General features: G+C 54.1%; 2 protein-coding genes across 5 annotated transcripts in view; one reads left to right on the top strand and one right to left on the bottom strand.

The window, feature by feature from the left end:
- The window catches only part of TTC23 (tetratricopeptide repeat domain 23), a 47,451-nt gene extending 45,778 nt beyond the window's left edge, over positions 1-1,673 (top strand). For all 3 annotated transcript variants that reach the window (XM_037053720.1, XM_037053721.1, XM_037053719.1), the window contains exons 10-11: positions 640-722; positions 1,351-1,673. In XM_037053720.1, the coding sequence (XP_036909615.1) occupies positions 640-722; positions 1,351-1,465 (198 nt within the window). In that variant the 3' untranslated portion in view covers positions 1,466-1,673. The remainder of the gene's footprint in view (positions 1-639; positions 723-1,350) is intronic.
- A 2,954-nt stretch (positions 1,674-4,627) lies between these two features.
- SYNM (synemin) lies at positions 4,628-25,988 on the bottom strand. Of its 2 annotated transcripts, XM_037053717.1 has the most exons (4): positions 25,063-25,988; positions 19,009-19,133; positions 12,065-12,135; positions 4,628-9,995 (listed from the first exon to the last, which is right to left on the bottom strand). In XM_037053717.1, exons 1-4 carry the CDS (start codon positions 25,870-25,872, stop codon positions 6,379-6,381), a joined length of 4,623 nt encoding a protein of 1,540 aa, XP_036909612.1. In that variant the 5' UTR covers positions 25,873-25,988; the 3' UTR covers positions 4,628-6,378. The 2 variants fall into 2 exon arrangements, with proteins under 2 accessions (XP_036909612.1, XP_036909613.1); XM_037053718.1 differs by lacking the exons at positions 19,009-19,133; positions 25,063-25,988 and adding an exon at positions 17,641-17,785.
- Positions 25,989-27,630: the final 1,642 nt, after the last annotated feature.

The raw sequence follows: 27,630 nt of genomic DNA, 5'->3' as shown, positions 1-27,630 counted from the left end.
CTCCCTCCAGGCTTGATCATTTGAAAAAAGGTCACTTTATCCAATCATGACCCACTCTCCCTGCTAACCTAATGCCCCCAGCGAACACGGTCAGCACAGAAGGTCGGGTAGGGGAGGCGTCGAGAATTTGTATAATGCTCTCGACGGCCTTCCCTTCCTCTCAGGAACCCATGAATAACTCCGCGAACAGTGTCTCCTTCCCGAGAGAGTGAGGGGCCAGGGAGAAGAGGCTTCACTATCCCAAGGGTCAGCATGGATTCCCCGGGTTTCACTGTGGGAGGCCATCTGTTAAGGCAGGGTGAGCGGAGACCCCAGCTGTCTCAGACCACCGTTAGAACGCCAGTAAAAACTCGATGTCACAGGGAAGGGACGAACAACAAGGCAGGTGGGCATCCCATCATAAACGTGGGGAATGGTGGATGTGAATGGGGAAGTTGGGGTGTGTGTAATTTTTAGACCCTATGTGTTACACCGAGGGGGGCGGATCTCCGGCCACGTGGAGGAAAGGGAAGTCTATTCTGGAAGGGCCTTGGAGGAAGTGTTCTTCCCCCGCCCCACCCCATCTAGAGAGGCTTGTCTTCCTGCACGGTGGCCCCAGGCACACCCACGGCCTCACGCTGACCACCTGCTGTTCTGCAGTGCCTTCAGATTCAGACCCTCGTCTACGGAGTGCATGACAAGAGGACCCTGGCCACGAAGCAGTCTGTGGACGCACTGTGCAAGTGAGTTGGCCTTTCCTTGCGCGGTTTCCCAGGCTCCTCATGCTTCCATCGTTCAGCCTCTTGGGGGAAGCCAGTCCTGTCAGGTGCGGGACAAGTGTCGCCAACTGCCTTCTCATCACTCTGCTCTGTACCAGACCAGCTCCTTGGAAAACCCAGCTGTAAACTACCTTCCTTGCCCGGATATTTAGACTGAATTAGCTCTTGCCTAATGTCCGAACCGCGGGCTGGCGTCTGTCCTCTCGCAGATCAGGTCACTTGTTCCACGGGGGATTGTGACTCAGAGCATGGCATGGCCTGTGGGAACCTGCCTCGGGCTTCCCTGCGCTCCTGGGGTGCCTGTCAGGGTGGGAGCCCCAGAGCCTGCTGAACACACCCTGCAGGCCCTCTCTCCGCTGCGGAGGTGCCCACCTCCCCAAGCCCCTCAGAGCCCGCAGGCCGCCTGTCAAGTCCCAGCTCCGGGCAGCTGCAGACCCGCACACAGCCAACAGGGGGCACTGTCTTGTGTGCCAGGCCCCTGGCCCCTGAGGCCTCCAGCCCAACCTTGGGATTCTCACTTGGCTCGCCGAACCCACTAAGGGTTGATGGTCTGGGCTCAGTGAGAATGGTCATAGGGACTGCTTGTCTGCAGGACCCCTGACGTGACTGGGAAGCTGCGGCAGGCCCCAAGAGCCAGACCAGCCTTCTGCACCGGTGGGGCCCCGCCCCCCACGCTGGGGAAGGCCAGGTCCCAAGCAGTGGACTGAGACCCCGCTTCACCACGGCCGGAGCAAGGGTAGTGCCTGGGTGCAGGGCACACGTGTCTCCAGCAGGAAGAGGGAATCCTCCAACAGCCGCTGTGTGGATTTCCAAGGCCGGCTGTGCGCCGCCATGGACACCCCTTCCCTCCCACCCCCAAGGGGCGGGGCATGTGTGGACAGCTGCCGACCTCTCAGGGTGAGCTGGTGCTTCCGTAAAGCATTTNGGACTGGAGAGTTCTAGAAAACATCTTGTTTTTCCACGTTCCTGGGCCACGATTCTCCGCTCACCCACATCCCCTCCTGAGGCTCCTTCATGGAACTGAAGTTGGCAGCTGCCGGGTTTGTCTTCACTGCAGCCAAGGCTGGGGGACCTGGGTGGAGGTGTGGGGGCGCCACATTCACCACCCTCTGCTTGTCTGCAGGACCCCTGACGTGACTGGGAAGCTGCGGCAGGCCCCAAGAGCCAGACCAGCCTTCTGCACCGGTGGGGCCCTGCCCCCCACGCTGGGGAAGGCCAGGTCCCAAGCAGTGGACTGAGACCCCGCCTCACCACGGCCGGAGCAAGGGTAGTGCCTGGGTGCAGGGCACACGTGTCTCCAGCAGGAAGAGGGAATCCTCCAACAGCCGCTGTGTGGATTTCCAAGGCCGGCTGTGCGCCGCCATGGACACCCCTTCCCTCCCACCCCCAAGGGGCGGGGCATGTGTGGACAGCTGCCGACCTCTCAGGGTGAGCTGGTGCTTCCGTAAAGCATTTTTAAAAACCACCTGAGTGGTTCTCCTTGCCAACAACTTGCACCCATCAGCCCTGCCATGGCGGAAAAGCTGCTCTGGGGAAGTTCGGTTCTTCCCGTGCAGGAAACTAGCCCCGACATCCACCCATCCTCGCATACCCCTCCGCACAGGTCTGACTCAGAACCACAGCAACTAAATTCTGGGGGAAGCCCTTTCCTAGAGGAAGGTAACAGGGACTGAGAATAAAATGCTCATGAAAGGAGACCCAAAAGTGCTGGCCGGCGTGTGTGTGTATGGGGGGGGTGGGGCACTGCTGGCCTTTCCCTCCCTGCCCCTCCCCCGGCAGATTGTCACTCAGCAAGGCCGCAGGCTAGTGCCAGACACAGCAGGGTGGCTCCGTTTGTGCAGGGGGCCACCTCAAGAATGAAGGGGCGAGAGAGGCAGGGTCCCTTGTCCTCCTTGGGCATGTGGTGATGACTACGCAGGCCACCCCTGCCATCCCCACCTGTGCCGACAGGCCTGTGGAATGAAGGCAGGGTCCAGCGGAAGGGGAGAGTGGCCCCACTCCCCGAGCGGCCCACCTGGTTGAAGACACGGGTTCTGATGTGCATGGCTGGAATAGGGATCACCGCCACACCATACTGAGGTCTGCCGAGGACGGAACATTTGTGTCCCTCCGGAATTCCCGTGTCGAGGCCCTAGTTCCCAACATGAGAGTATTTGGGTCTCTGGGGAGTGATCCGTGCGTGACTTTGCCCCCACCGTGCAAAGTCACCGTGGGATCGGCACCCTTACAAGAAGAGACAGGACAGCGATGGTCTCTCTCCACCGCGTGAGCGCACAGCAAGGGAGACGGCTGTCTGCCATCAGGAAGAAGGCCTCCGCCAAGGACCCGGCAATCAGCGCCTTGACCTTGGGCCTCCCCCTCCAGAACTGAGAGAAATGCCCAGTGCGCAAGCCTCCTGTCTGTGGTATTCATGCTGGAACAGACTGCAAGTCTTATGTTACATTTTTCTTTTCTTTCTGTACTTCCTGGAGCATATTATCTTGGAATCAGAAACAAAAGCACATTTTGCAAAACTCAACTGCCACCTGGGAAAGAATGAATTTTGGAATATTGTAGCAAATATTGCCCATCTATTAACTGTTAATTCCACATGAGAGGAACACAATCACTATTTATGGATTTTTTTTTTTCTGGTAAAAGGTTACAAACAGGTAAGAGCATCTAACTATTCCTCTGTCCCAGTTTTAGTACTGAAGGTCCCGTGTCCCAGGCAAACGGCATGGTCGGTCACCTCCTGGCCCCAGCCTTCCCGGCCGTGACAATGGCATTCTTTGCACCAGCTGTCCAGGCTGCATGTGAATACCAGCCAGTGGGTGGATGCTCTGTCTGCCGTGCTTTCTGGGTCTGTGCTCACAACATCCTGTTCTGGTTTGGGCAGCGGGTGGAAGATCTGGGGCCCCTCCCGTGTATTCTCCCCAGTGGATTCCACGCCATCATGAAAAGCATGCATGGAAACACACGTTTTCATTGGGGTTTGCACAGAAAATACAGAAACACCTACTGGAAAAACATTCTTTCTCTTCAGGAGCAATGAGAGGTTGTTTGTTTTCCTTAGATTTTTATTTGTGCACATTCTGTGACATGTCCCTCTGTAGAGAACAGGAGGTTGGCAAGATAAGCTTTTTAGGTGATTCCACTCTAAATATACATGTCAAACAAACTCAAAACAAGCAGGGGGGGGGTGAGCAACATCCCATCCATACCGCCATCTGAACAACAATAAATAGGAAAAGGCTGTGTCCTCGCGCCCAAACGACCACAGAGCTGAGGTCTGTTGTCTCTGGAGTGACAGGTTTCGAAGGGCACGAAGCTGGGGGGTGACCTGTCACAGTGCTCAGGGCATGCCCTGCTCCTGAGTGACCAGATGCAGTGGCCATCAGGAGCCCATGGTTCTGTGTGGGTGTATACTTTTGGTAGGATGCTTCTCAAAAGCAGCTCATTGCCCCATGGAGATGGGAGTTCAGATCTCAGATATTTATTTTGCCAGAGAGAAGTGGAACACAATATTAACCCGTGCATGCTGGCACCCATTGACAAGGTCCTGAGCTGTGACGGCAACATGGAACAAAGCCACTCAGGCTCACCCCGCCAACTCCGCACCCTCTGTCTGTCCAGCCATCGAAACAGTAGGCTGTGGCTCGGACCCAATTCTCGCCAATAAATCCCTTTCACACACACACCATTCCAAGGGCAGCTAAGGTCAGCCTGTCTTTGCCTGTGTTAGAAAGGGGAAGTCTTGCTCTGCAAAGCCCTCGCCTCCCCACCAGGTGCTGACAGTCACCAGTTCATTCGGCAGGTAACAAAGGTGCACCCTAGCCTTTCAAACCTACCTTCTATCCCCAATTCAGAGTGTTTTTCCAACCGGATCACCCCCAAAGCTGTACTTGTTATTTCCCTCGTATCAATAAAGAACACAAACTCTTCCTGAACTTTCTGCTGTAGCCGTTTTGGGACACTGAGGAGACATGCATCTCCAGGGTCCGAGGGCCGCCACGTGAAACCCCGAGAGGAACCTCAAATGCTGTGTTCAACCGCCCCCCCCCCCCCCGCCGCCATCATCATGACCTACAAGACGGTGACAGAGCCTCGGCCACTGCTCTGGGCACCGCAGGCAGTTCTGTGAGACTGCGTTGGAGGAAGCATAGTTCGGACAACGTCCGTGCCAAAGCCTAACTTGGGTTAGAACAAGGCTATGCTGCTAGAGGCACTAGTTCTGACGCGACGCTGCACCTTTAAGGGTGGAAGCTTTAGAAACAATACCACGTGGAAAATAAAACGGAGCCACCAGAACACACTCATTCCAGTGCCCTGAAGGCAGTGGGACAGATCGGTGGGTGCCTATGCTGGGGATCGTGGGAGTGGGCTTCTCCTGGGGACTTCAGTGCTGGGCAATGGGAGGGGCCCCCAGTCCCTTCCCAAAATATCTTATCCCACCTAACGCGTGTTTTGTTCTCTTGGACAAAACCATCTCCCTCTATGGACTTCTTTCTGTTAAAAGTGCAAGAACTTCCGTGTTGGTTGTCCTTTTTCATCTCTCCCTCTTTGAGCCCAGAGATGCCCACTGGGTTGGCAGTGGATGGAGAAGGTCTCCTTTGGGGGGGGTGGCGCGGCAGGGGCGGCACCGTTCACCCTAGGCTTTCCAACTCCACTGCCCATGGCCCCGGTGACTGTCGGGGTCTGCTGATTCTTGTCTAATGATTCTCGTTACTGTCTCCAGGGTCTGCCTCCCACCAGTGACATCAGATGTTTATGTGCGGGGAGAGAGTGCAGAGAAGTTCAAGTATCCCCTGATGAGAGCTGGCGGCTCCAGAACTTAGGTCATGCCCCCAAAAGAGTATTATTCAGACCCAGGGCCACCAGGAAGAAATGGTACCGTGAGCGATTTGCAGTGATCGCTTCCCCTGCACATGGGTCCCGGGCAGGGTCCCCAGAACCTGGGCCAACAGGGTCCAGGATGGAGCTGTCCTCTCCATGAATAACGTGCTATATTTTTTAAAAGATCTATGCATAGAAAGCAATTCATTAAAGTGAATTTAACTCTATATGACAAGTACCTTTTTCCTAAAGGTGAAATCCTTCAGATTTCTTTTCATTAGTAAGCAGTCTGCTCATTTCCTAAGATTTCTTTCTGAAAAGACTTCAGAAAGGGAAAAAGATATTGATTTTTTTTTTTTGCCTTAAAAGGTTAGTTTACTATTTCTTATGAGCACATGCAAATAAACTTACTCTTTAATCCTAAATAACTTTAATCTGGTTACTCTTCAGGCAGTTTACCTAGGGCTTCACACGGATTCGAGGCATTTCTGTGACCAGGTGCAAACTGGGGCGCACTGAACCGAGGAGTGAAAACTCCACCAAAAGAGGAACTTTTAAGACTAAAAAGATACAAAGTATTTTTGTAAAAGTCCCAACTCAAAAAGATAAGATTCCTATGCCGTTTAAGGCGTGAATCAATTCAAAACTCTTACAGGTTGCAAAGTAAGTTGGCCTCGCCTGGAACACTCTTTGGAGAAATTAAGAAGGGGGACGTTTTAATAAAGAGTGCCCCCCCAAAAATAAGTAAAGGCCTGTGTGTGTTGGCACAGTGCGCAATCAGATCCCATTTCAAACAAAACAGTTATTAAAACCAGTGGTCCTCATCGTCTTCCCCCTGATTGTCTAGATAGAGGATGGCCACTTTCTTTTCATCCGAGACCACTGACCTCTGGTCTACCATTCTCTGCAGCTGCACGGCCTTATTGAACTCGGCCTGCTCCTGGCTCTCAGCGCTCACACCGGCCGCCTCGTCCCCCCCACGGCCAGCATCTCTCCAGGTTCCACCGTGAGCTTCTGCTTCCGTCCCGTCAGGGAAGAGGGCTCTGGCCTCTGGGGTCCAGCTGCGGGCTGCCTCTATGTGACTCACGTCCATCTGAAAGGTAACCGAGGTTTCTTTGGGCCTCAGTGCGATGCGCCTTAGTGACCCACCATCTGCGGCCTCGCCCAGCTCAGGGGGGCCGGTAGACCCGGCAAGGGCCGAGGCTGGGGAAATGGGCTGGTGGAAGGCAACACGTTCGGAAGTCACGGTTTCTGAGGGACCTAGCCAAATGTGCCTGAGGGATGTGCTCCCACCCACGGTCTCTTCTGCCCCTGACGTGTCTCCCCCACCAGCCTCCTGGGGAGACTGGGACTCGGTCCCTTGGAAGGTGCTCTTCTGAGTCATCAGGACTGTCCTACCCACAGAGTAACTGTGAGCGACCCAGGTCCCATCTGCTGAGCCCTGTTCAGGGGCACTGCTTTCAGAGTCGCTGGCTCCCCCAGGCCACAGACCCCTCTGCTTGGTGGTCTGGAGTCTGTGAGAGCCAACTGTGACATGCCTGACGGACGTGCCGGCCCCTGACCACTCTCGGGCGTGCACGGAAGCCCCTCCGACACCCGAATCTGTTGTGTCTGAAAGTGGGGCTGTGACCTGGGTTTGCTCACTGAACCCCTCTCTCGGGCCTGACTGGAGGTGCCTTACAGAAGTCAGGGCACCTGCTGACTCTTCTGTTCGACAAGAATCGCCACCCTCCCCTGCCCCGGAGAACAGGCCCTGAAAAGTCCTCTCCCGTTGAGCATGAAATTGTTGGGAGCCCAGTGTGCTGTGGCTGCCCGACCTGTTGGTGTCTGCGGAGACTTCTGTGGGGCGGGGCTCTTCGGTGGCCCCCGCCTCCCGAGCAGCAGGGGCCGGCCCCTGGAAGAAGATTTCTTGGGACACTTGACTTTGACTAGGATCTAAGGTAAAGTGTCTCACGGACCAGCTGGCTCCCTCTGCCGAGCTGGATGCCTGACGCAGGCTGCCTTCCCAAATTACCTCTCCTGCAGGGGGTCCTCTGGGAGGGAGTTGCTCAGTCCCCCAAACCCCAGCGGGGCCTATTGTAACGTGTCGTACAGACTGGGCCACGTCCTCTAGCACGTGGGACTGCGTGAAGCCCCTCGGGCTGGTGACCTCCACGGTGGCTGACACTGGACCATGCGAAGGGACCCTTTCTGGGCCGGGAGAGGCCGGGCCGCTGTCCTCATCGGAGGGCCTGTACAGTTCCTGGGTGGCCCAGCGCTTGAAGCCGAAGGCGGGGGGTGCCACTGCAGCGTCCTCGTCGGGGCTCCCTGGCGCTGGGCTGTGTCGCTTGGCCAGCGTGTCTCGCACCACCGACTCCACGGCTTTCTCTATCGCATCGGCCTCGTCTTTGCTCAGCTCCTCCAGGTCCAACTGATCAGCGTCCACGGTTTGCGAGAGGTTGACTTCCGCCATCAAGGTCACGGCCTCCCCACCCGAGGTCTGGACTTTCTTCACATCAACCGAAAGGTTCCCCAGCCCACCCTGGCCCTCCTCGGTGAGGGCAGAGAGCTCCTCCTTCATCCGCTCCGGAAGGTTCTCCTCCAGCTGCCCAATCACCTCCACCAGCTGGTGCCTGGGCTCTCTGAAGTCTCTCTTAATGGACGTGTGCAATTCATGGGGTATTTTAATCTCCTTTTCAACCACCATGGTTTCGGCATGGAATTCACCACTGCTGGTTTGTTCTATCCAGTGTGGAGAACCCACGTGCCCCGCCAGGGAAGGTTCTGGAACAGCCGGTGGCTCCACGACCTTCTCTCCCAACTCATGGTCCCTCGTCAGTCTTCGCCGAGACACTGGCACAATTTCATCTTGCCAGGAGTACCGGATGGTGGATTCTTCTTCGATGTGGATCTGCCCATACACGGAGCCTTCGTCCCTGTCACCCCCGGCATCGTGCTCCGGGGCCTCGTCGGGGGTCGACACAAAATAGCTCTGCTCTCCCTCCGAGTCACCCGCCTCTGCCACTTCTTCAACGTGAGTAACCCTCTCGTGGGGAGGCGTGGTCTCCTCACGTTGACTCACGGAGAATGGGACCTCCGTTTCTCCGTAACCTTCCTCCAAGACGAGCCCCTTGGAGCCTGGAGACGTGTCGTCAGCCTCCTCCACGTGGAATGGGGTAGCAAACTCGTGCGCCTCCCCACCGCCTACGTAGCTCATGGGCTCCTCCAGGATCTCCACGTTGACCACTTTGGCTCTCCCCGCCCTCCCTTTCAGACCGAGGTTGATGATGTCTCCGATCATCCGCTCGGTGGGTTTTCCTTTCAGCCCAACTCTGTCCCTCGCGTCCTTGCTCAGCAGGTAGTCGAGGCCAGCTTCATCGGTCACGTCGATTTCCTCGGTCAGTTTCGACTCCACCACGATCTCCGTCTTTGTCTTCTTTTCCCCGGGAAGCTCTTTCCTGCCCACGTACGTGACTTTTGTGTCCGGAAAAGAATCCACAGACGCTTCTGTGTCGGGAGACTGGGTAAGCTGCTGCAGGACACTGGACACGATGCTTTCTGCGATGGTTTCGGTCACGGAATCGCCTTTCAGAGAGCCCGCGGCGTCCCCGGTGTCCAACCTAAACCGCGTCTCCCTCCTGCCCACCCCTCCACCTGGGCCACCACCCGAGTCCTTCCGTAGGGGAGTCTGGGCACCTTTCGGGGTCCCTTCTGCCGTGCTGCCCCGGGATACTTCTAGGCTGATCGGGACCTCTCTCTCTCTCACGTGTTTCTCCTTCAACGACTCCTTCCCCTTCACCTTGTCCCTCATTTGCTGCGTCTCCCTCATCCTCGCTTCTTTATCCAACTTGGTCAGCTCCTCCCACCGCAAGTTTCTCTCCTCTGACGCCTTCTCCTTAGAATCAAACAGTTTCTCCTCTCGCTTCGTTTGGACGGTTCCTGGTCTGTTTCTCTCCTGCTCCCTCATGACTTGAGCTTCTGGTTTCTTCCCCAAAATGACCGTCCTCTCATGGGACCAGGTGCTTTCAGAAGCACCTGCCACCACATTGTCCCTGTGTCCTCCTCGGTATGACCCCTGGGCAAGGGTGGACTCTCGGCCCAAACCAGCAGCCTTGGTGCCTTCAGTTCTTGGTCTAGTGGGGAATGTTTGCACTCGAACGTCAGTATTTCTTAAGGGCCTGGACATTGGAGAAAAAGCTCTGAAGCTGGCTTGACCGTTGGCCGTTTTTTCGTAAACGTCCTCCCGCCAGGAGGTGGTGAGGGAAGGATGTCCCGGGCCCTGGGAGCGTCTCCCGGAAGTGTTCCCAATGGCTGCCTGCGACGCGGGCTGTGCCCAGCTGCGATGGAAGCTTCCGGAAGGTGCCTTGTGCCTCAGAAACAGATTTCTTTCATTTTCCTTCTGTAACACTGAGCTGGTATGATGATAGGATGTCTTTCTGAGCTCTGTAGAAATGAAGAGGTCATTAATACGATAGTCATCATTATGTCTTTTCATCTTAATCCCAGCCCATCATAATAAATGCATACTATTACCATGGAAAGGTTGTTGGGAATAAGATATTTTCAGCCTCCAAATTATCCTGTTACAATAAAATAAAGTACTAGAAATGCTTCACCATAACACTTCAGTTACCAATTAATAAAATATTCATCTGTCTTAACAAATATATAAATATATATTTATAATATATTAATATTTATATTATATATAATATAGCAGAACATATATTATTTTCTATATAATTTATTATATCAGCATACAATATGTATAACTGTGTATTGTATAACCATGTAATACATAATTATATAATAGATGGCATGTAATGTAAATATTATATAATATGTCATAATATAAATATGTAAATATATAAATATTTGTTAATAAATCTAAAGCATGACATGCATGATGGAGAGGGTAGGTGGGCTAGTTTTTGAGGCCAGAACTTCATGATATTATGATAATTTGGAATCGTTCATTTCTACATTGTTGACATCAGTTTTTTTGTATTTAATTACAGCAGAGAAGAACTTCAGAATTACAAAGTACATAATATGCTCTCATTTTTTCATTGATTTCCAGCAAGGATTAAAGAATTTAACTTTTTTTTAAGCTTCCCGATCTCTTTCATTTTTTAAAAGATTATTTATTTATTTATTTATTTATAGAGGGGAAGGAGAGAGGGAGAGAAACATCAATGTATGGTTGCCTTTTTTGTGCATCCCCTGCTGGTAGTTAGCCTGCAAGGAACCGGTTTGCATCCCAGGCATGTGCCCTGACTGGGAATCGAACCGCGATCGTCTGGTTCACAGGCCCGCGCTCAATCCACTGAGCTACGCCAGCCAGGGCTACACTTCCATTTTTACGAACTTCTCATTTGAAAAGGTGGCAGGGCAGGAAGCCGACCGGTCACTATCACCGCGATTTGTTTTAATGTTGCGACCTGGGATTGGGAGGCAGTCCGAGGGGCTGCCTGCCTTGCGCTGCCTGGGCCATCTGCAGAGAGGGCTACCCAGGGACTCGGGCGGTGCCCAAACCCCACCAGGCCACCTGCTCACAGGAGTGGCAGCAGGTGGTGAGAGTGAGGCCGGAGCACCATCCACTGTGAGAGCGCCCCCTTGTGCCCACACCCCACCCTGCAAGCTGGGCAGAGCCTTCTCTCCCTCTTGGTCTCCATGGCAACCAAGGCCCCGGGCCTCTTTAAGACAGGCCCCACCCAGGATCCAGGAGAGAGACCAGGACAAGACATTTTCTACAACGATTCTAAAGATCTTCTTGGGTCTACATACTGATTCTAAATGGAAAAGTCCCAGAAGATGATCCCAGGAAACAGGGCAGGAACTACCTGGTTTTTAATTACTGGTAAGTTTCAACGAGAAATTGGCAAGATCACAGACTGGACCCTCCGGCTTATCATCTTGTGGACAAGTGGCCAATATTACTTGATGCAATATTACAGAGGAAAAATGAGCGTGTTGATAGCATGGATAAACTCGCTGTTTAGGAACACGTCCATACACTTTTTGGTGAACACCTATTACACAGATAGCAAGGAAGCTCAAAGCCTAACAAAAGAGTTCACAAGTGATACTGTATTCCAAACTTACCTCCTTCTGGCACGGTACATCATTGCTAAAATAAGCATAGTTAAAAAAATGCTGCCGCTCTAGCCTTTAAGAAGCTGGAAATGAATGGATGGAACAAGTTGACAGATACCTGGTTGCCCTCTAAAAATAAATAAACAAAAGCTTTAAAATATATATTGGCCACACGAATAAAGGAGTTTTTTATCACACACTTTGCCACACATTTTCCGTCACGCTATCGTTTAAACTAGGGCCACTGAATAAAATCCATTTGGTGCTCAAAAGAGGGCTGAACAGTGGTTATCTGAAAAATCCTATCTAACTCAATTCTTCCAGATAAACGATGCCTCACTGTTTATCCAGCGACCGAGTCTGTGCAGATGGAAAGCACCGTGAAGCTCCATAATTAGCTTTTCTTCTATTTTTACCTGGTGGCAGGCTTTCGATGCGCTCCGTCAAGATCAGTATCTCCGGGTTACTTTCTCCTTCCAATAAGGCGCTGTAGAAATAATGTTGAAAAGACACTCATCAGGAAATAAAGAGCGAGAGGGGCCTCTGTAAGCCACAGGGCGGAGGGCCTGGTCAGCGACCACATTGCCACTGCGTCCCGTGCTCCTGGAAGATGCTGCCCCACCGGGCGGCAGACCTGGGCGGAGAGGGCATCCCCCCAACTGAACGCACAGAATGAGGCGCTGTCCCACAGGCGGCAAACACCAGGTCCAAGGGCTGACTCTGGCCTCCACCTTGTTTTATCCGGCCTGGCGCCTTGTTTCTGCCTGGCAGCAGCGCCAAGCTTTCACTTCACTGTGAAGGAGTGGTTACATGTACACAGTCCTAAAGTTACATTTGGTCCTTGGAAGGCAACCTCGAGGCTGATGTGGTCCCCGGTGACAAAGAGTGTGACACCCCTGCTAGGGCTTCAGAACTCCTGGAGAGCCCAGCCCTCCTAGAAAGCCCTTCCAAACCCAGGGTCCCGAGGAAGAGACAGACGTGCGCCCGGGATGGGTGGTCAGGGGTCTGGCTTCTCTGGTAAGTAGGGAGAGACCCATGCGTGGCACACCACCCTGGGCTGGAGAACCTCCAAACAATTACACTCCCTACTGAGGTCTTTCTGGAGTTAGGGGTCAGGGGTTGACCAGGAGCAGAGCAAGGGCTGACACTGGCTTTTTTTAAGCAGGCAAATGTGGTTTTCCAACTGGGATCCACGGGGGCATCAGGGAGATGAAAAACAAAGAGGAAGATGGGAGGCAGGCAGGAGAGGAAGAGAGAGTTGTGAGCCACCCCCCTCCCAGCTCCACCTCAGGGTTCTCATTTTATCCAGAGAAGCACCCTGTTTATTGCCCTTACTAAAACATGAAAAGCATTCGACCAGATTTCTCCGGCCACGTCTAGCTCCAAGAGCCTGAAACTGCGGAGTCTTCCCTGAGTGGTGATTCGTGTCCATCGGGGAGACATGCCAGCTGCACGTGGGCCGGGCGGACCAGGGGTGTGGGGTTAGCCCCGGGATGCCCCTTGCTCACAGAGACCCTAGGATGCTGGCTGCTGTGGGCCCAACAGTTGCTGGGTTGCTAGAGCAACGTGGGAAGTCACTCACTGCAGTTCCAAGAAATACACTGTATTTGGCCAAGGGCAGCCAGCAGCAGTGCCCACTTGGAAATACTGATGTGACTGCCGAGTGCTGGGCACGGACAGAGGAGGGATGCCAGGCCAGGCAGGGCCTGGGCACTTCAGGCAGGCTGGCTTCAAGTCCCGCAGATGCCTGGGGGTGGCGGGGGACAAAGCACAGGAGAACCCCTTCTGGTGAAATCAGTGAAGACGATGGTGAGGCGGATGGCGCCCCAGGTGTGCGCAGAAGGGCTGGCTGTGGATGCAGTGATGGACGTGCACACATGGGCAGCCACCTGCAGACCAGAGGCCGCGCCCAGGGCCCCATCCCTTCCCCCCACCCAGGGCGAAGGCCAGGAAACAGGACACCCGGCCATTAGCCCCACACCCTCATGACTGTGCACTTCAGGTTCCAGGGACAGAAATAGCTCCCACCGCCGAGAAAACGCTGAGGTCTGGAGATAATAAGAGGAGCGCTCAGGGTGAAGTGAGACTCTGAGGGCGGGCACAGAAGAAAGAGGTGGCACACCACAGCTAGGGGGCCAGGGTGGGGTTTGGGGGGAGGCCACGTTCTAGTTCTAGTTCAGACTTGCCCTCCGCCTGCTCATCAGGGAGCCCTGGGGACCACGGGGCCTAGTCAGCACCGAAGTGCTGGGGAGTCCATGTCAGCAGACGGACAGATGGGCGACAGGTGTATAGGTGTTCGTGCAGAGGTGTTCAGGATAAACTACACCCCCTGGGCGGGGCGGGGGGAATAACTTCCCTCGCCCCTCGGAGTGGAATCCTTTGGTTTGGTTTCCAGGGAAAATCCGAGCCATCACCAAACTTCTCCCGAGCTCAGGCCCCTGAGTAGGGGCCTGTGGCACACAGGTGGGGCCCGCAGTTCCCTGTGGGGCTTGCGTGGTCAGGTGCGGGTTACCCCCGGTAGTCGGGCCTGTGCTATAGCTCTGGCTGAGACTGAGCGGCCCATGCCCAGTAACCCTCCTGTTACCCAGGAAAGTCCTCTGGGCAGCCCCACATGCAGGGCCAGTGATGGCCGTTCTGACCCTGCAGGTGCAGAGACTGGCGCACAGGGCAGTGTCCTGGCCAAGGGCGCAGGGCCCCCCAGCAGAGAGGGAGGCGGAGCTGCAGCAGCCACAGCACTCAGCCCCTCCCCCGCGGGCCCAGTCGGCAGGGCTTCACACCGATGCCAGAAAGAATAAGTCCCGGGCCGGCCCTCCAGCCACGTTAATGGAAGCACAGCCAGCATCTTTTGGGGATTTTAATCAACACCCCCATGGCGTTCTCCTACTGGGGGAGGACTCAGTTCCACATCTGCGTCCCCCTCCTGATGGCTGGCGCAGGCACGTGTCACCTTCTGCGCCTGAGCACCCGCCTGGGGCCTTTAGGTGCAGTTAGGCATGGGTTACAAAAATCTGTGTCTTTGTGGACACACACCCTTCTTGACAGGCACCGGACCTTGCCCTCCGCCGCCAGCACAGGCCAGAAACGCACAGCTCCCGCAAACCCTCCCAGAGGCACATTTTGGAGGGAGAGACTTGCACAACTTTAAGAAGATGGCAGAGTACTTTCTGTTTAATTTGAGGTGAGGAAAGTGGCCTGCAGGCCCTGGTGACTGGGAGATGCCAACCCTCTAACTCACGGGCTATTCGTGATTGTTACCAGTGGCTCCCACAGGTCAGCAGCCTCCAAGCCAGAAAAGAAGCAAACCCGTGGGGGAAACCCACTCTCAGGGCCTCTGTAAGGAGTCCGGACAAATCCACAGAGGGGAGGAAGCTATGGTGTGGCCTCCGGCCAGGCTCCAGGCCCCAAGAGGCCCCGTCTCCAAGACAGCGGGCTCTCTGCCCGGGATGAATGATCCTAATGGGCTTTCAGGGCCTGCCCGCTGTTCAAGGGGCCGCAGACCTGCCTCCCTGGCCTCCCAGCTCCAGAGGGTGCGAGACTGCCTGCTGCAGAGACTTGGGCCTGGGCACCGGAGGGGGAGGGGCGGAGAGGGGGCGGAGTTCCGCTCACAGGAGGAGCGCCAGCACCCCCATCAGAAAGCGACTGTCTGGAAGCACAGAAGTTACATGGAAACAGCCAGCCAGACGTGGGGCCACGCCTTTCTGGTCATTGCCCCCGTGTTCAGTATCAAACCCCACGGGAAGCCTCTGTGTCCATGGCAGAGACCGGGAGGAAAAAAAGCCAGATGATCGACAGAGAGACGAGAGCGGCCAATGAAACGCAGGCAGGAATCACAGGCGGCGCTTAAGGGAGAGATGGCTGGACTCCGGCTGCCTGGACTTCAACGCTGGGCCTGCCACCTCCTCCTCCTGGGACCTTGGGCAAAGCCGCCTGGGCCCTCAGTGACTCAGTTTCCCCCTTTCCTGAAATAGGGGGCGGGGCCCAGGGTTGCTGTGGTGGGAATTAAGGAACCAGAAAATTCTCCCGCCAATGGCTGTCACTAAATAGGTGCTCAATGAGTGTCGGCTGCTGTCATCCGCATCATCTCCTGCTGAGCTCAGAGAGAAAGCCGGTTCAAAGGCAGCAGCAGTCCTGCCAGGAGCGAAGAGACCCCGGCCCCCCAAGGGCTCATTCATTTCCGCCACAGTGTGGGACCGCTAGGAACCGAACAGACGTGTGTATCCTCCTCGGTAATGATCCTTAAAGCTAAGATTTTAATCTCAAATAGTCCCCTGATAACTAAGTCTCGGTGTCACCCACTTCTGTGAATTCTCAAAACAGGATTTAATTAAAAAACAAAACAAAACGTGCATTCCTGCCCAGACCTGGAGAAATTCCAAAGGGAGGTTTCCCTCTGGACACAGGAAAAGGGGGAGGCGGTCGAAACGAGAACACAGTGACCAGAAGTATCTTTAAGACGGTGGAATTGCAAACGCTAATTGTGATCTGCACTGCCTCGTTGGAAGCCCACACCCAGAGATGTTATTTTCCTCCGTTAAAACGCACTGTTTCTGGCCTGGCTGCGTGGCTCAGTTGGTTGGAGCGTTGTCTCAAGCACCAGAAAGGTTGCGGGTTCGATCCCTGGTCATGCGACGTATGGGAGGCAATCAGTTGATGTTTCTCCCTCTCTCCCTCCCTCCCTTCCATTCCGTAAACATATCCTCAGGAGAGGATTAAAACAAAACGAGAAACCCCTGCTTCTGCTCCCTGCAGTCAGAAGGAGGAGACCCAAAGCTTGGGTGTCCTTCTCCCCCGCGCCCCCAGACACACAAAGAGCACCTTTTAATGTTTCCAACCTCGCCTCCGAAAGGACGTTGGCCGTGGAGCCCCAGATGGCGCACCCTGCACCCCACATTCACATCCGGCCACGCAAGAGCCCCTTGGGCATTTCTCTTTGGAAAAGCCACTAGGCCCCACGCTCCACTGTTTCCGGGTGAGGCTGGGAACAACTGTTCTACCCGTCACCCCCAGATCACGAAAGACAAAGCTTCTTTTTTAATGTGAATGGAGACGCCACCTCTGTGCCACCGGGATAAGGACACAGGATGGGTCTCTTCTGACTCAGTTTGGTGGTTTCTGGACTCAGTTTCTTCCTGGGTGGTTTTGCATGGTTCTGGTTCAATTCTGAAGATCTTTTTTTTTTTTCCCTCATTCTATCTTCTAACTGCTCATTCCTGAGGACTGGGCTGTGATGGAGAAACCTACTTATTTTCTAATGGTGCTTCTATATGTTCTCAAGCTTTTGGGGCAGATCTTTTTTTTTAATGTTTTATTTATTTTTAATAAATAAAGAGAGGGGAAGGGAGAGAGAAAGAGAAACATTGACCGGCTGCTCTTGTAGGCTGTCCGGATAAGGGACTGAACCCGAAGCCCAGGCCTGGGCCCTGCCTGGCAACGGAAGCAGCAGGCTTTCACTTTGGGGGATGGCGCCCCGCCAACTGAGCCACGCCAGTCAGGGCTGGGCCAGGTCTTCACGTCGGCCGTGGGAGGGGTTTGGGGACACTGCAGGTAGCCCTTTCCACCATCTTTGGATAATCAGCTGATGCAGAATCAATAGCTGCTCCCGGAGAGACTTCAGGGGTCAGGGGTCTGGTCTGCATGAGTGCGTAAGGAGCACACACTTCTCCACTCTCCTACCCAGAAACCAGCGCCCCCCTCACTGCCTGCACCGGCCAGGCTCTGAGTCCCTGGTCAGCCCTACAAAGGAGCTCCCTCAGCCACCTAGGTCAGGCCCTCACCAGTGGACTATCGCCTGCCCCCTCCAGTAGACACACACATTTCCTGCCAGGTGCGACACCAGGCCTTCCCGGGCCACCCACCCGCCCCCTGGGTTTGCCGACACCCTCAAGTCTTAGACTCGGACATTTGCTGTTCGAATTTTATTCTTCTATTACACAGGTACTTACTAACTATAAGTCTATAGCCATGAATTATAAATTACATGATTTTATTTTACCTTAATATTTCTTCTTTCCTTTCAGGGTTACCAGGAAGGGCCAGGTATCTGGGTTCGGAAGTGTTTGTGACACTCGACACGCGACAGCCGGCCTGGGCATAGCTGACAAATTCCGGCTGCATGGGAGCGTGCTTTTGGCTTTAAAGGGCCACGTCCTTCCCTGGGATAAGTCACCGAGCAGTGCTGGGGGAGGGGCCACCGCAGGGGAGGCTGGGAGGGATCCGCAAGGCCACCCTCTGCCTCTCTGCACAGGGCTGGCAAGAAGCCGCACAGCATGGGTCCCTGCACGGTGACCCCATGGCATTGGCTGTCCCTGCCACCTTTGGTAAGGAAGCATGAGCCAGAAATATGGTGGACTGAGGTGGGCAAAGACCCAACAGGCACTCAAGAAAGGGCTGGAAACACAAAAGGGTGCTAAGAGAAACCTGAATTTTCACGCCTGCCATTGGAATGTGGGGTGTCAGCACAAGACACGGAGAGTCATGGAAGAGATGACAAGCGCTTTATCTACAGGGCCCGCTCACCAGTGATAAAAAACACCAGGCTTTTGGCTTATGCGAGGACACGAGCCGAGTTCATCCACCTGTTTGCCTTATGGCTCCTGAGCGCTGGTGCAGGAGGCCTGCAGCAATGCTAACCACAGACCCTGGGGTCCTCCTCTGCTCCGAGCAAACTTGGACTTCAGGAAGACCTACAAGTGCAATCAATCACTTGCTCCCCAGAAAGTACTGACACCTCCTACCTGCCTAAGCGGTGGCCAAGTGCATCCCAAATTGGGTGAGGGGAATGCCAGTGACACACTGAGACAGTACACGCTGTCCCTGCCACAGACAGACAGGTGACCGGAGCAGTGCCCCTTGGGAAAAGCGAAGCTGGTCGGGAGGTGAGCACCTACCAGAAAGGTGAGGCCCTGGCCTCTCAGACAGGATGCCCACCTGTGACCTCCAACTTTCCACAACAGGGAACAGGGGGCAGGACCCAGCTGGGAAGGAAAGGGCCGGAAATCCCAGAGACAAAGCACACAATCGGAGCCTCCGTATTCCAACCCAGAGACCTGTGAGAGAGGCCACTGGAAGATCCGCCTGCCCCTGCAGGGAAGAGAGTGGCCTGGCACTGGGTGTTACCTCACGCAGGCAAAGATGTGGGTTTTCTGGGCCACCCAGCATCTGCTCTACAGGGGTGCACTGTTTGAGGGACCCTCCCATGCTAGTCTTTGTTGATGTAACCCCTTCCAAGCTCTCCAGCACTTTGTCTCCTGGCCAGGGATGAGCACAGGGCCCAACAGAGCCGGAGAGCTGGGCCCTGGAGCCCGGCCGGGAAACAAGCCCTCCTCCACGGCCAGGATGAAAGCTTGGGGCTCATCCTTACCGGTAGGTTGCCACCTCCAGGCTGAGGCCGGTCTTCACCTGCACCAGGTCCTGATAGTCCCGCAGCCGGTCGGCCATGGCCAGGCTGAGGGCGGCCTTCTCATCCTCCAGGTGGGCGATCACACTCTGCAAAGGGCAGACAGAGGGTTTTCCGATCAGACGGCTGGAGCTTTGCTGGGTGGAACGTAAAGTGCCAACTGTTCGGGACACAGAGGTGAAAAACCTCTGGGTCAATTAGAGACGCGGTCATGGCAAGGATGATTTTAAAGGCTGCGTTTATTCCACACAGGAGAGCTTTTTGATTGCCTTATGGAAGATTTTAATAGGACAGTGGCTTCTCTGTTTATACTCTCTAACGATAATGGATACTGCAGGGTTTCTTAAAGCCTCTGCAATGCAGACATCAGGCTGCTGAGGAGAGTCGAGACATGGAGCCGGCCAACTAAGAATAAGCCAAGACCAGAAAGCGGGGCTTTACAATATTTGAAACAGAAGGCAATCGGATTTGAAAGAGAATTTCCCCCAGACTCGCGTTGTCCCCGGTAATAAGCAGGTAACCTAATGCAGGGTTGTTGCACACAGAAAAGCTGCTTTCATATCATCTGGGGAAACCCCTGGGTGGCTTGGCTCAGTGGATTGAGCTCGGGCTGCAAACCAACAGGTCACCAGTTCAATTCCAGGTCAGGGCACATGCCTGGGTTGCAGGCCAGGTCCCCAATAGGGGGCGCATGAGAGGCAACCACACATTGATGTTTCTCTTCCTCTTTTTCCTTCCCTCCCCCTCTCTAAAAATAAATAAATAAAATCTTTAAAAAATAAAATAAAGCCATCTGGGTAGAAAAGCTACAGTAATGAGACAGGAATACATTCTGGGCATAAATGTCAAAATTCAGACCTGGAAATAATTTTTTTTTACTGTACTTGTAGGACAGTCCACAGGGCACGTGTTCACACGACCCTTGGAGCTCTGACACAGGTTAATTACAACTGCCCATCACTCCCTGATGAACTGGGTTAAAAGTGAAATGATTAAAGTAATATCACCCTCAAAGTGTATTAAGTTGGCAAAATCTTTTAATGAATAAACGCAATGGCTTCCTTTGTTCCATTGGGCAGATCTGTGTGCATCCCATTTTGTAGTTAGCCTTGGGAATAATCAACTGAGCAAACATTTAGACATAGAAATAAGGCCATACACTTGAACTTCTGGTTTAGAAGGGGGAATGGCATTATTTCTGAATACAACAAACAGGCTACATTTTTTAGCCGTTTATCTTGGTGGAATTAAAACATTTCAAGATAATCGGAAGAGGGCGTCTGTCTCCCCCCACCCCACCACCAAAGGCCCTGGCAACATGCGAAGGTCCACAGTGTCACTTCTGGGAAGCCAAGGAATGTACTTATGTAAGATCTCAGACTAGATTTGCCACTTTAAAAAATGCATGATAAGTAATTCTGCTTCCCCAACAGTTATACTCCTAAGGTAATGATTGTCCTTAGGTTCTCTGCGAATATATAATGTGGTGAAAACAAAAACTCAACCCACTTTGCTTTTATTTATTTTATTTTTTAGAAGATTTTATTTATTTATTCTCAGAGAGAGAGGAAGGGAGGGACAGAGAGAAGGGAACATCTATCGGTTGCCTCTTGGAAGAGCCCAAACCAAGGACCGAACCCACAAACCCAAGCAGGTGCCCTGACAGGGAATCGAACCACTGACCTTTAGCTTTTTGGAACGATGCCCAGCCAACTGAGCCCCACCAGTCGGGGCTGAACCCACTTAGCTTTTAAAAGTAAAGGACTACATTTAAGACCTGCCCGCTGGTGTCTTCAGGAGGATAAACACTAAGAGCTCCCCAAAGCTGGCTTTACAAAATAGACACAGAGGGTTACCAAGGCAGACCATTGGCCAGTCTTGATTTAAGTGACAGAGTTGCCACAATGCACCATGATGTCCATACATTCTATAGTTAACTATCAGTGTTAAAATCCTATGTTCACTCATTCTACAGCATCAACTCTTGTAGCTGAGTATAAACTCAGCTACAAAACTGGAGTGCAGGATATAAACATATTATTCCTTTTACTATAGAAAATTCAACCTAAATATTAAAACTTGAGTCCTTATCATAGCTTATTCTTTCCAAAGAAGTTCAATTATAGTTAAATTGCTTAGAATAAAATATCAGATGCGCTCCATTCTCCAGCCCCAAGCCCTCTGAGCAGGTCACGCCCCCTGAACAGACCACGCCCCCTCGCCATGTCAAAGAGGTCCATGTGGAGGTGCTCCCCTGCAAGCGGGCGCCGAATTGCTCTGCACCCCCCAGGATACAAAGAAGAAAACCAAAGGGTGCAGGAGTCGGAGCAAGTATTGTTCCAACATCATTTCCAAGTGAGTCAACTCTTCCCAAACTGCCAAGAGGAAGTGAGCTGACATTTGGAGGCAGGAATAGAAGACGAATTGGCTCCCGACTCTCTTCGGAGAAACCGAAACCCATCCCGCCGATGGAGTAAAGCTTCAGACCTGGGCTGTGCTTTGCCAGCAGCTTTCAAACCGGGGCCGGGCCTGAGCCACAGCGTTCGAACTCCAGCCCGGGCAGAGGCCACCGCGCCTAACACAAGCAATGCCGGGCAGAGAGTCCCCTGTTTGTGTTGCCATTTAAGGGACTTTGGGCAGTGTCACAACTGATGCATACCAGGGGCAGTACGCTGCTCTGAGTGTCCAAAGACTTCTGTCTCTTAACCACACTCTAGCAGTTCCTTGCTGAGCAAGCCTCCCAGACATAATGGGAAGAGCTTGCAAATGCCAGCGTTAGGGCTCGAGGGAATCTAAAATAACGGTAAACTCAAGTCTGCGTGTGACAGCCTGCTTCAGACTCAACAGCTAAGTGTATCAATGATCATAAGCACTGGTTGGATGCTAAGTAAGTATTTATCGCTCTAGCCCTGACCCCACTCTGAACTCCAGACTGGCAATTTTTCTTATACTATCAGGTGGGTGTCTCTGCACCCCAAATCTGCCCTCCTGCCCCCACCCCCTTCAGCCAAGAGCACCCCCTTCATTTGGGGGCTCAGAACACTGCCCTAGAGTCAACTCTGAGTCCTCCTTCTCTCTCTCTCCACGCTCCCTGTCCACCCACAAACCTGGTGGCTTCAAGTCCAGAGGGGATCCCTGGCTCAACCCTGTCCCTCTGCGTCTGGCCGGAGCCTCCATCACCTCCTGCCACTCGTGCCCCACAGTCTGTCTTCAGCACAGCAGCCAGAGTGACTCCATGAAGATGGTCACCCCTGGCTCTGGTCAGAGGTCTCCAGCGTCAACCCATGACACTCCGAGCAAAGCCCACACTCCCCTGCTCACTCTGCTCCTTTCAGGCCAAGGAGCATTTGCTGAAGGTATGCACCTCGTGAGCTCTTTTCAAAAATGAGAAACTGGGGTAGAAAGAGTGGCAGAGCCAGAACTCAGGCCCAGGTAGGGTGGTGGCTAACCTGTCCCCATTCCAATCAAGAGCAGGTTCTCAGCCCTGGCTGGTGTGGCTCAGGGGATTGAGCGCTGGCCTGTGTGCGAACCGTAGGGTCACCAGTTCAATTCCCAGTCAGGGCACATGCCTGGGTTGTGGGCCAGGTCCCCTAGTGGGGGGCGTGTGAGAGGCAACCACACATGGATGCTTCCCTCCCTCTCTTTCTCCCTCCCTTCCCCTCTCTAAAAATTAATAAGTACAATTAAAAGCAAATTCTCATTCAAACAGGGGGCCTGGAGGCCTTTTACAAACACCCTCCAAGGCTGAGAGCTCAGATTCTCAAACAAAAATCTCAGCGTTTACAGAGCAAGGCTGGCATAAATCACTGAAGCCCCTTTCTGCATCCCAGGAGACAGACTGCATTACTCAGACTTGCACGTCATCTACGAGACACATGAAACGCTGGGGACTTGCGTGTCACTTCAGCAAACTTTTCTCTGCACATTTGAGATGAAGGGCCTGACTGAGAAAAGGCAGCGGGGTCATCTGGGAAGAACCACTTTCCCCAGAGTCCTTGCTGGAGTGGCAAAGGGGTTCAGAGTCAGCTGTATGCTGGGCACTGTGTGGGGGCCGCCACCTCCAGACTGGGCGGGGAGGGTCTAAACCACATGGAAAAAGTAAACAAAAGACTTAACACTAAAACTATTCGGACATCAGCCAGCTGGAAAAGTCTGACAGCATTTTAGGATTTCGGATGACAGAGAGCAGGACCATTATTCAATGAATGCAAAGTGAATCCTGGTTAAAAGTTATACATGTCCCTCCACACCTTTTTTTTTTTTTTGCAGGTTTTAAGTGCACAACCTTATAACACATCATCTACACACTGCATCATGTGCTCACCATCCAAAGTCAAGTCTCCTTCTGCCACCATTTGTCCCCCCTTTGGCCTCTCCCACCTCCCCCGCCCTCCCCAAAGTTTTTCTTTGATGGAACAGACAGAAGAAAGGAAATGTGGCCCAGTGCTTAGGTGGTCTGGCTTAGCTACTTACTCACGAGGTGACCTCTGTGCCTCAGTTTCACCTGGAAAATGAGGCTAATATTAGTACCCTCCTCACGAGATGGGTGTGAGGGCTGACAGTGAACACGTGTAAAGGTCTTTACTCCTTGCTCTTCACTTTTAAGGGAAAGAAGCAAGTTCCACTGAGAGAGGTGTCACTGGACACGAAGTTGAGGGTGGGATCCTAATTCTGGGTCAGGTGTGGCTCCAGGCAAGGCACCTCTAGGGGTGGCGGGGGTCTGGGGGTCCCTAAGTCTAAGGAGGGCTTGACGGCGACTCTAACTGCTCTTCCCAAGTCCCCACCTCTCCTCCAATTGGAGGGATTCTTCTTTTACCTGTTTCCTAGCTGGGGTTGCACTTAAGATTTCATTAGTGGGAAAACGGTTTTTTTCTCCTACTTCTACAAAGAGCTGGAACACGGAAACCAGAGCTTCTCAGTCCGAAATAAGCCAAGCGACCTATGACAGCAAATGTCTGATGAAGATTTAGCCCACACAGCCTTTCCAAACCCAGAGAAGCATTTTCCAAACCCAGCAAACCTCACACAGCAAAATCACGCTATCACCAATCTTTAACTCGCAACTACAAACTGTTCCCTCAAAATACTTCTGAATTTATAGGGATGTTATTTTGAGCCGTCCTCCTGAGAAACGACTAATGGTATGATTTGGGAATGTTTCCAATTCTGGCCTCGGCTGGGCAGGACCGGGGCCAACCGGAGGACCGGACTGGATGTACAGGCAATAAATCACACACAGGTGTCACGGTGGCCCCATCACAGGTTCGGGCCTTGCTTCTCTGAAATAGTACCTGTTTACATTACTCTGCATTTGTCATAACATCCTGCCACAGGGATCCCACGTTTCCACCACTTTTACACTACCCAGAGATCTGACTTCAGCTTTACTGTGGAAGGAAAAAAAATCTCTGATGAAGCTCTTTTCTGCCTTAAGGCTGCTGCCCCTCTCAGAACACACAGGGCAGCGGCCCAGGGAGCCACCACCAGCCGCCTCCAGCTGGGAAATCATTCCGGCAAAAATAAAAAACCGTGTTTGGAAAACAGCTTTAGTTTTCCCCAGGGGAGCCCCAGAGCCAATGGGGCTGCCCTTCTAAATGGCTCTGGGTAAGGACTTGACATTGCCTAGAAACCTCCGGGGAAGAATGGGGCTGTCACTCGTGGAAGTCAGAAGGGTTTCCTGGTTGATTAACCTACGTAAAGTGTCAGGGAAGCACAGGAAACCAAAAGAGAACCTCGATGACAGGGACAGAGCTATCCACCAGGACCTGGCACTTGGCTCGGGCCCGCTGAGTCGATGAACCAACGGCCGAGCTCTTTTTCCAGGGTTGCCGAGATGTGGGGACCCTGAGGTCCCGCGGCATAACAAAGGGTTCATCCCCAGTAGGTTCGGGCACCGTCGGTGACAACCCCACAATCCGCGACGCCCGTGAAGGCGCTGCGGGTTCTGGGAGGCCCGCAGCTGCCCCGCCTCCTGCAGGGCGCCCAGGGCCAGGGTGGGGACAGTCCCTGTGAACTGACCTGTCGCTCCTCCGCCTGCAGTTCATAGGCCTCGCGCAACCGCAGCAGCTCGTCCTCCAGCAGCGCACGCAACTGCTCCAACTCCAGCGCCTGGTGCTGCAGCGCCTCCGCTTCCTGCGCGCACAGCCGCTTCTCCTCCTCCGCCTGGCGCCGGCTCTCCTGGCCACGCCGCAGTGCCTCCTCCAGCTTGCGCACCTCGTCCTCGTACAGCTGTACGGTCTCCCGCCACGACTCCGCCACCAGCAGCGTGTAGCTGTCGTGTACCTTCTGCAGACGCTGTGGGGGCGCGGCGGAGCGGGCGGCGCGGGCGCGGTAGCTCAGGGTAAGGCCGGCGGAGCGCGCGCGAAGTTCTCGAACGTCGCGCTCATGGGCAGCGTGGAGGCCACGGCGCTCGGCCTGCAGCCGGCCCAGCATCTCCTCGAGGGCGGCACGCGCGTCCAGGGCCTCCTGCAGTTCGCGCCGCTCAGCGCTCAGCTCGGCGTCCAGGCGGCGGCGGGCGGCGCGCGCCTCCTCGGCCAGCAGCCCCAGTTCCCGCAGCTCCCGCCTCAGCGCATCGCGCTCTCCCTCGGCCAGCGCCGTGGCCCAGCTCAGCTCGTCCAGCTGCTGCCTCAAGCAGCGCGCCTCCTCCGCCCAACGCGCCTGCCCCTCGGCCTCCAGTCCCTCCTGCCCGCGCCGGCCGCGCAGCTCCTCTTCCAGGAGCAGGTTTTCGCGCTCCAACTCCCGCACGCGGCACACATAATCATAGAGCCGGACGTTGAGCTCCTGCAGTTCGGCCTTCTCCGGGCCCGTGTGCAGCCGCCAGGACAGCATCGTGCTGGTTGTGCGGGTCACTGCCGGCCGGCTGGCCGATTCCCTCCTGCCCTGGTCTTGTCCCCGCCGCCGCGCCGCTCCGGCCCCGCCGCCGCCCCGGATGCCCGCAGACTGCGGGCGGAGCTGGAGAGCAGCCGCACTTAGCGGACCGGGCGCCCGGAAGGGGGCGCGCGGCCTCCAGCCAATCAGAGCGCAGCCCGGCCCGGCCCCGCTGCCGCGGCCTCGCGGCGCCCCCTGCCGGACGGACCGCGGCACCGCGCGAATTCGCGCCTCGGGGCGCGGTGGCCCAAGTCTTCCAGTCCCCGTCTCCGACTGTCGGGTATCAGCGGGCTGCGGCTCCTTGCTGGGCAGTGCTCTGTTCTAGAAGGGATGCCCGGGAAGTCTCCCTGTTGCTGCCCCGTCGTGCGCACCTACGGCACCCAAGGGTGACGACGTCCATGGACGGAAATGGAAGTCGCCATTAGGTGAGGTGCCGCCGTGTTTCAGAGGCCCTGGAGACTGGAGGATTTTCTATCTAAAAATTATATACATGCATGGATAGCATATGTCTATAACCTATTGTACACACATACGTGCTTTAGGGATTGTATTTTAACTTAAAACATAAGTGCGTATCCCTTTGCCAACGTTTCGATGTACGAGCAAGACTTTGGACATGGGGTGCTGGAGTCCCTCGTTTTCCTTTTTATATTAACTAACTACCCGCAGGGACCTGGTTTGCACTTTCCAAAGTCCGTTTCTTTCCTTTGGAGTGAGAGCGTGGGAAGTGCTCTGAGTGCGGGACACGGTACATCTCCCCAAATGTTTGCAGTTGTCACCCCTACACCGGCAGTGCCAGCTGTCTTTTTGCCAACCACGCGTCTTAAGTGCATCGCCCTAGAAAACACAGCTCTTTTGCACACTTGTGTTTCATTCCTTTTCACGACAGTCGCTGAAGTTACAGGGGACGAAATGAAGTCCAAGCAGCATTAAATATTTTAACTCCAAAATCTATTTTGGGTGGATTTGGTATTATCTCTTTATGGATTCTGACTGGGAGACTGACAATCGTAATAAATCCGGCTTTCCCTGCCTTCGACAGCACTGATTCAGGGAATTTAGGCTGATAGGATTTTAAAGCCGGAAACGGCCTGTACTCGTTAGTTACAAGCGGCACAGGAGCAAACCAGGCTGGCCCTTGGTTGGGAAGGGCCCCCCCCCCCCAGGAGTGGAGGCAGAAGTTGGGGTGGGGCCTGGGCAGTCATCCACTGGCCAGAGGGCTCCTCGTGGCCCAGCCACCACTCAGTGTGGTTTACCTTGACATGGAAAGGTGGGTTGGCTGGCAAGTTGTTCAGGGACAGTCACTTGAGACAGGGGTCAGTACTGTCCTTGTGACAGGCGTGAGTCTCCAGCCTCAAATGGGGCAGAGTTGGCTTTAAGGGACACCCCATATCACAGACCCTATTTGGTGGGTAGAAATTGATATCTTTCAGGTCAGAATTCCTCTCCCTTTCTGCCGAGGCTGAGTGGTGGGCAGGGTAGGGTTCAGAGCCAAATCGGAGTGTCCTACATTAGAGAAAGTCCAGATTCAAGGCCTGTTTTGGCCATTAATCAGTGTTGTGATCTTGGCCAACCTCTCTTCTTCAAGCCACAGCTTCCTTGCCTGTCCTTAAGGGACTTAAACTATGTTTTCTCCAAGGTCCTTGGCTACCCAAAGTGGCCCCAGTCACCTCACCTGCTGCCACTCACTCCCTCGTTGTGTCAATACCTGTCAGCATG

This window comes from Sturnira hondurensis, unplaced genomic scaffold, assembly GCF_014824575.4.
Source record: "Sturnira hondurensis isolate 20B ecotype Veracruz unplaced genomic scaffold, ASM1482457v3 Scaffold0007865, whole genome shotgun sequence".
NCBI lineage: Eukaryota > Metazoa > Chordata > Mammalia > Chiroptera > Phyllostomidae > Sturnira > Sturnira hondurensis.
This window is presented reverse-complemented; position numbering and strand designations above follow the sequence as displayed.

Coding starts and splice junctions, on each gene's coding strand:
- SYNM (XM_037053717.1), bottom strand. CDS start 25,872: ATGCTGTCCTGGCGGCTGCACACGGGCCCGGAGAAGGCCGAACTGCAG. Junction 19,134..25,062: donor TGCAGGCGGAGGAGCGACAG/GTCAGTTCACAG, acceptor TGCCCTTTGCAG/AGTGTGATCGCCCACCTGGA. Junction 9,996..12,064: donor CATCGAAAGCCTGCCACCAG/GTAAAAATAGAA, acceptor TCATTTCTACAG/AGCTCAGAAAGACATCCTAT.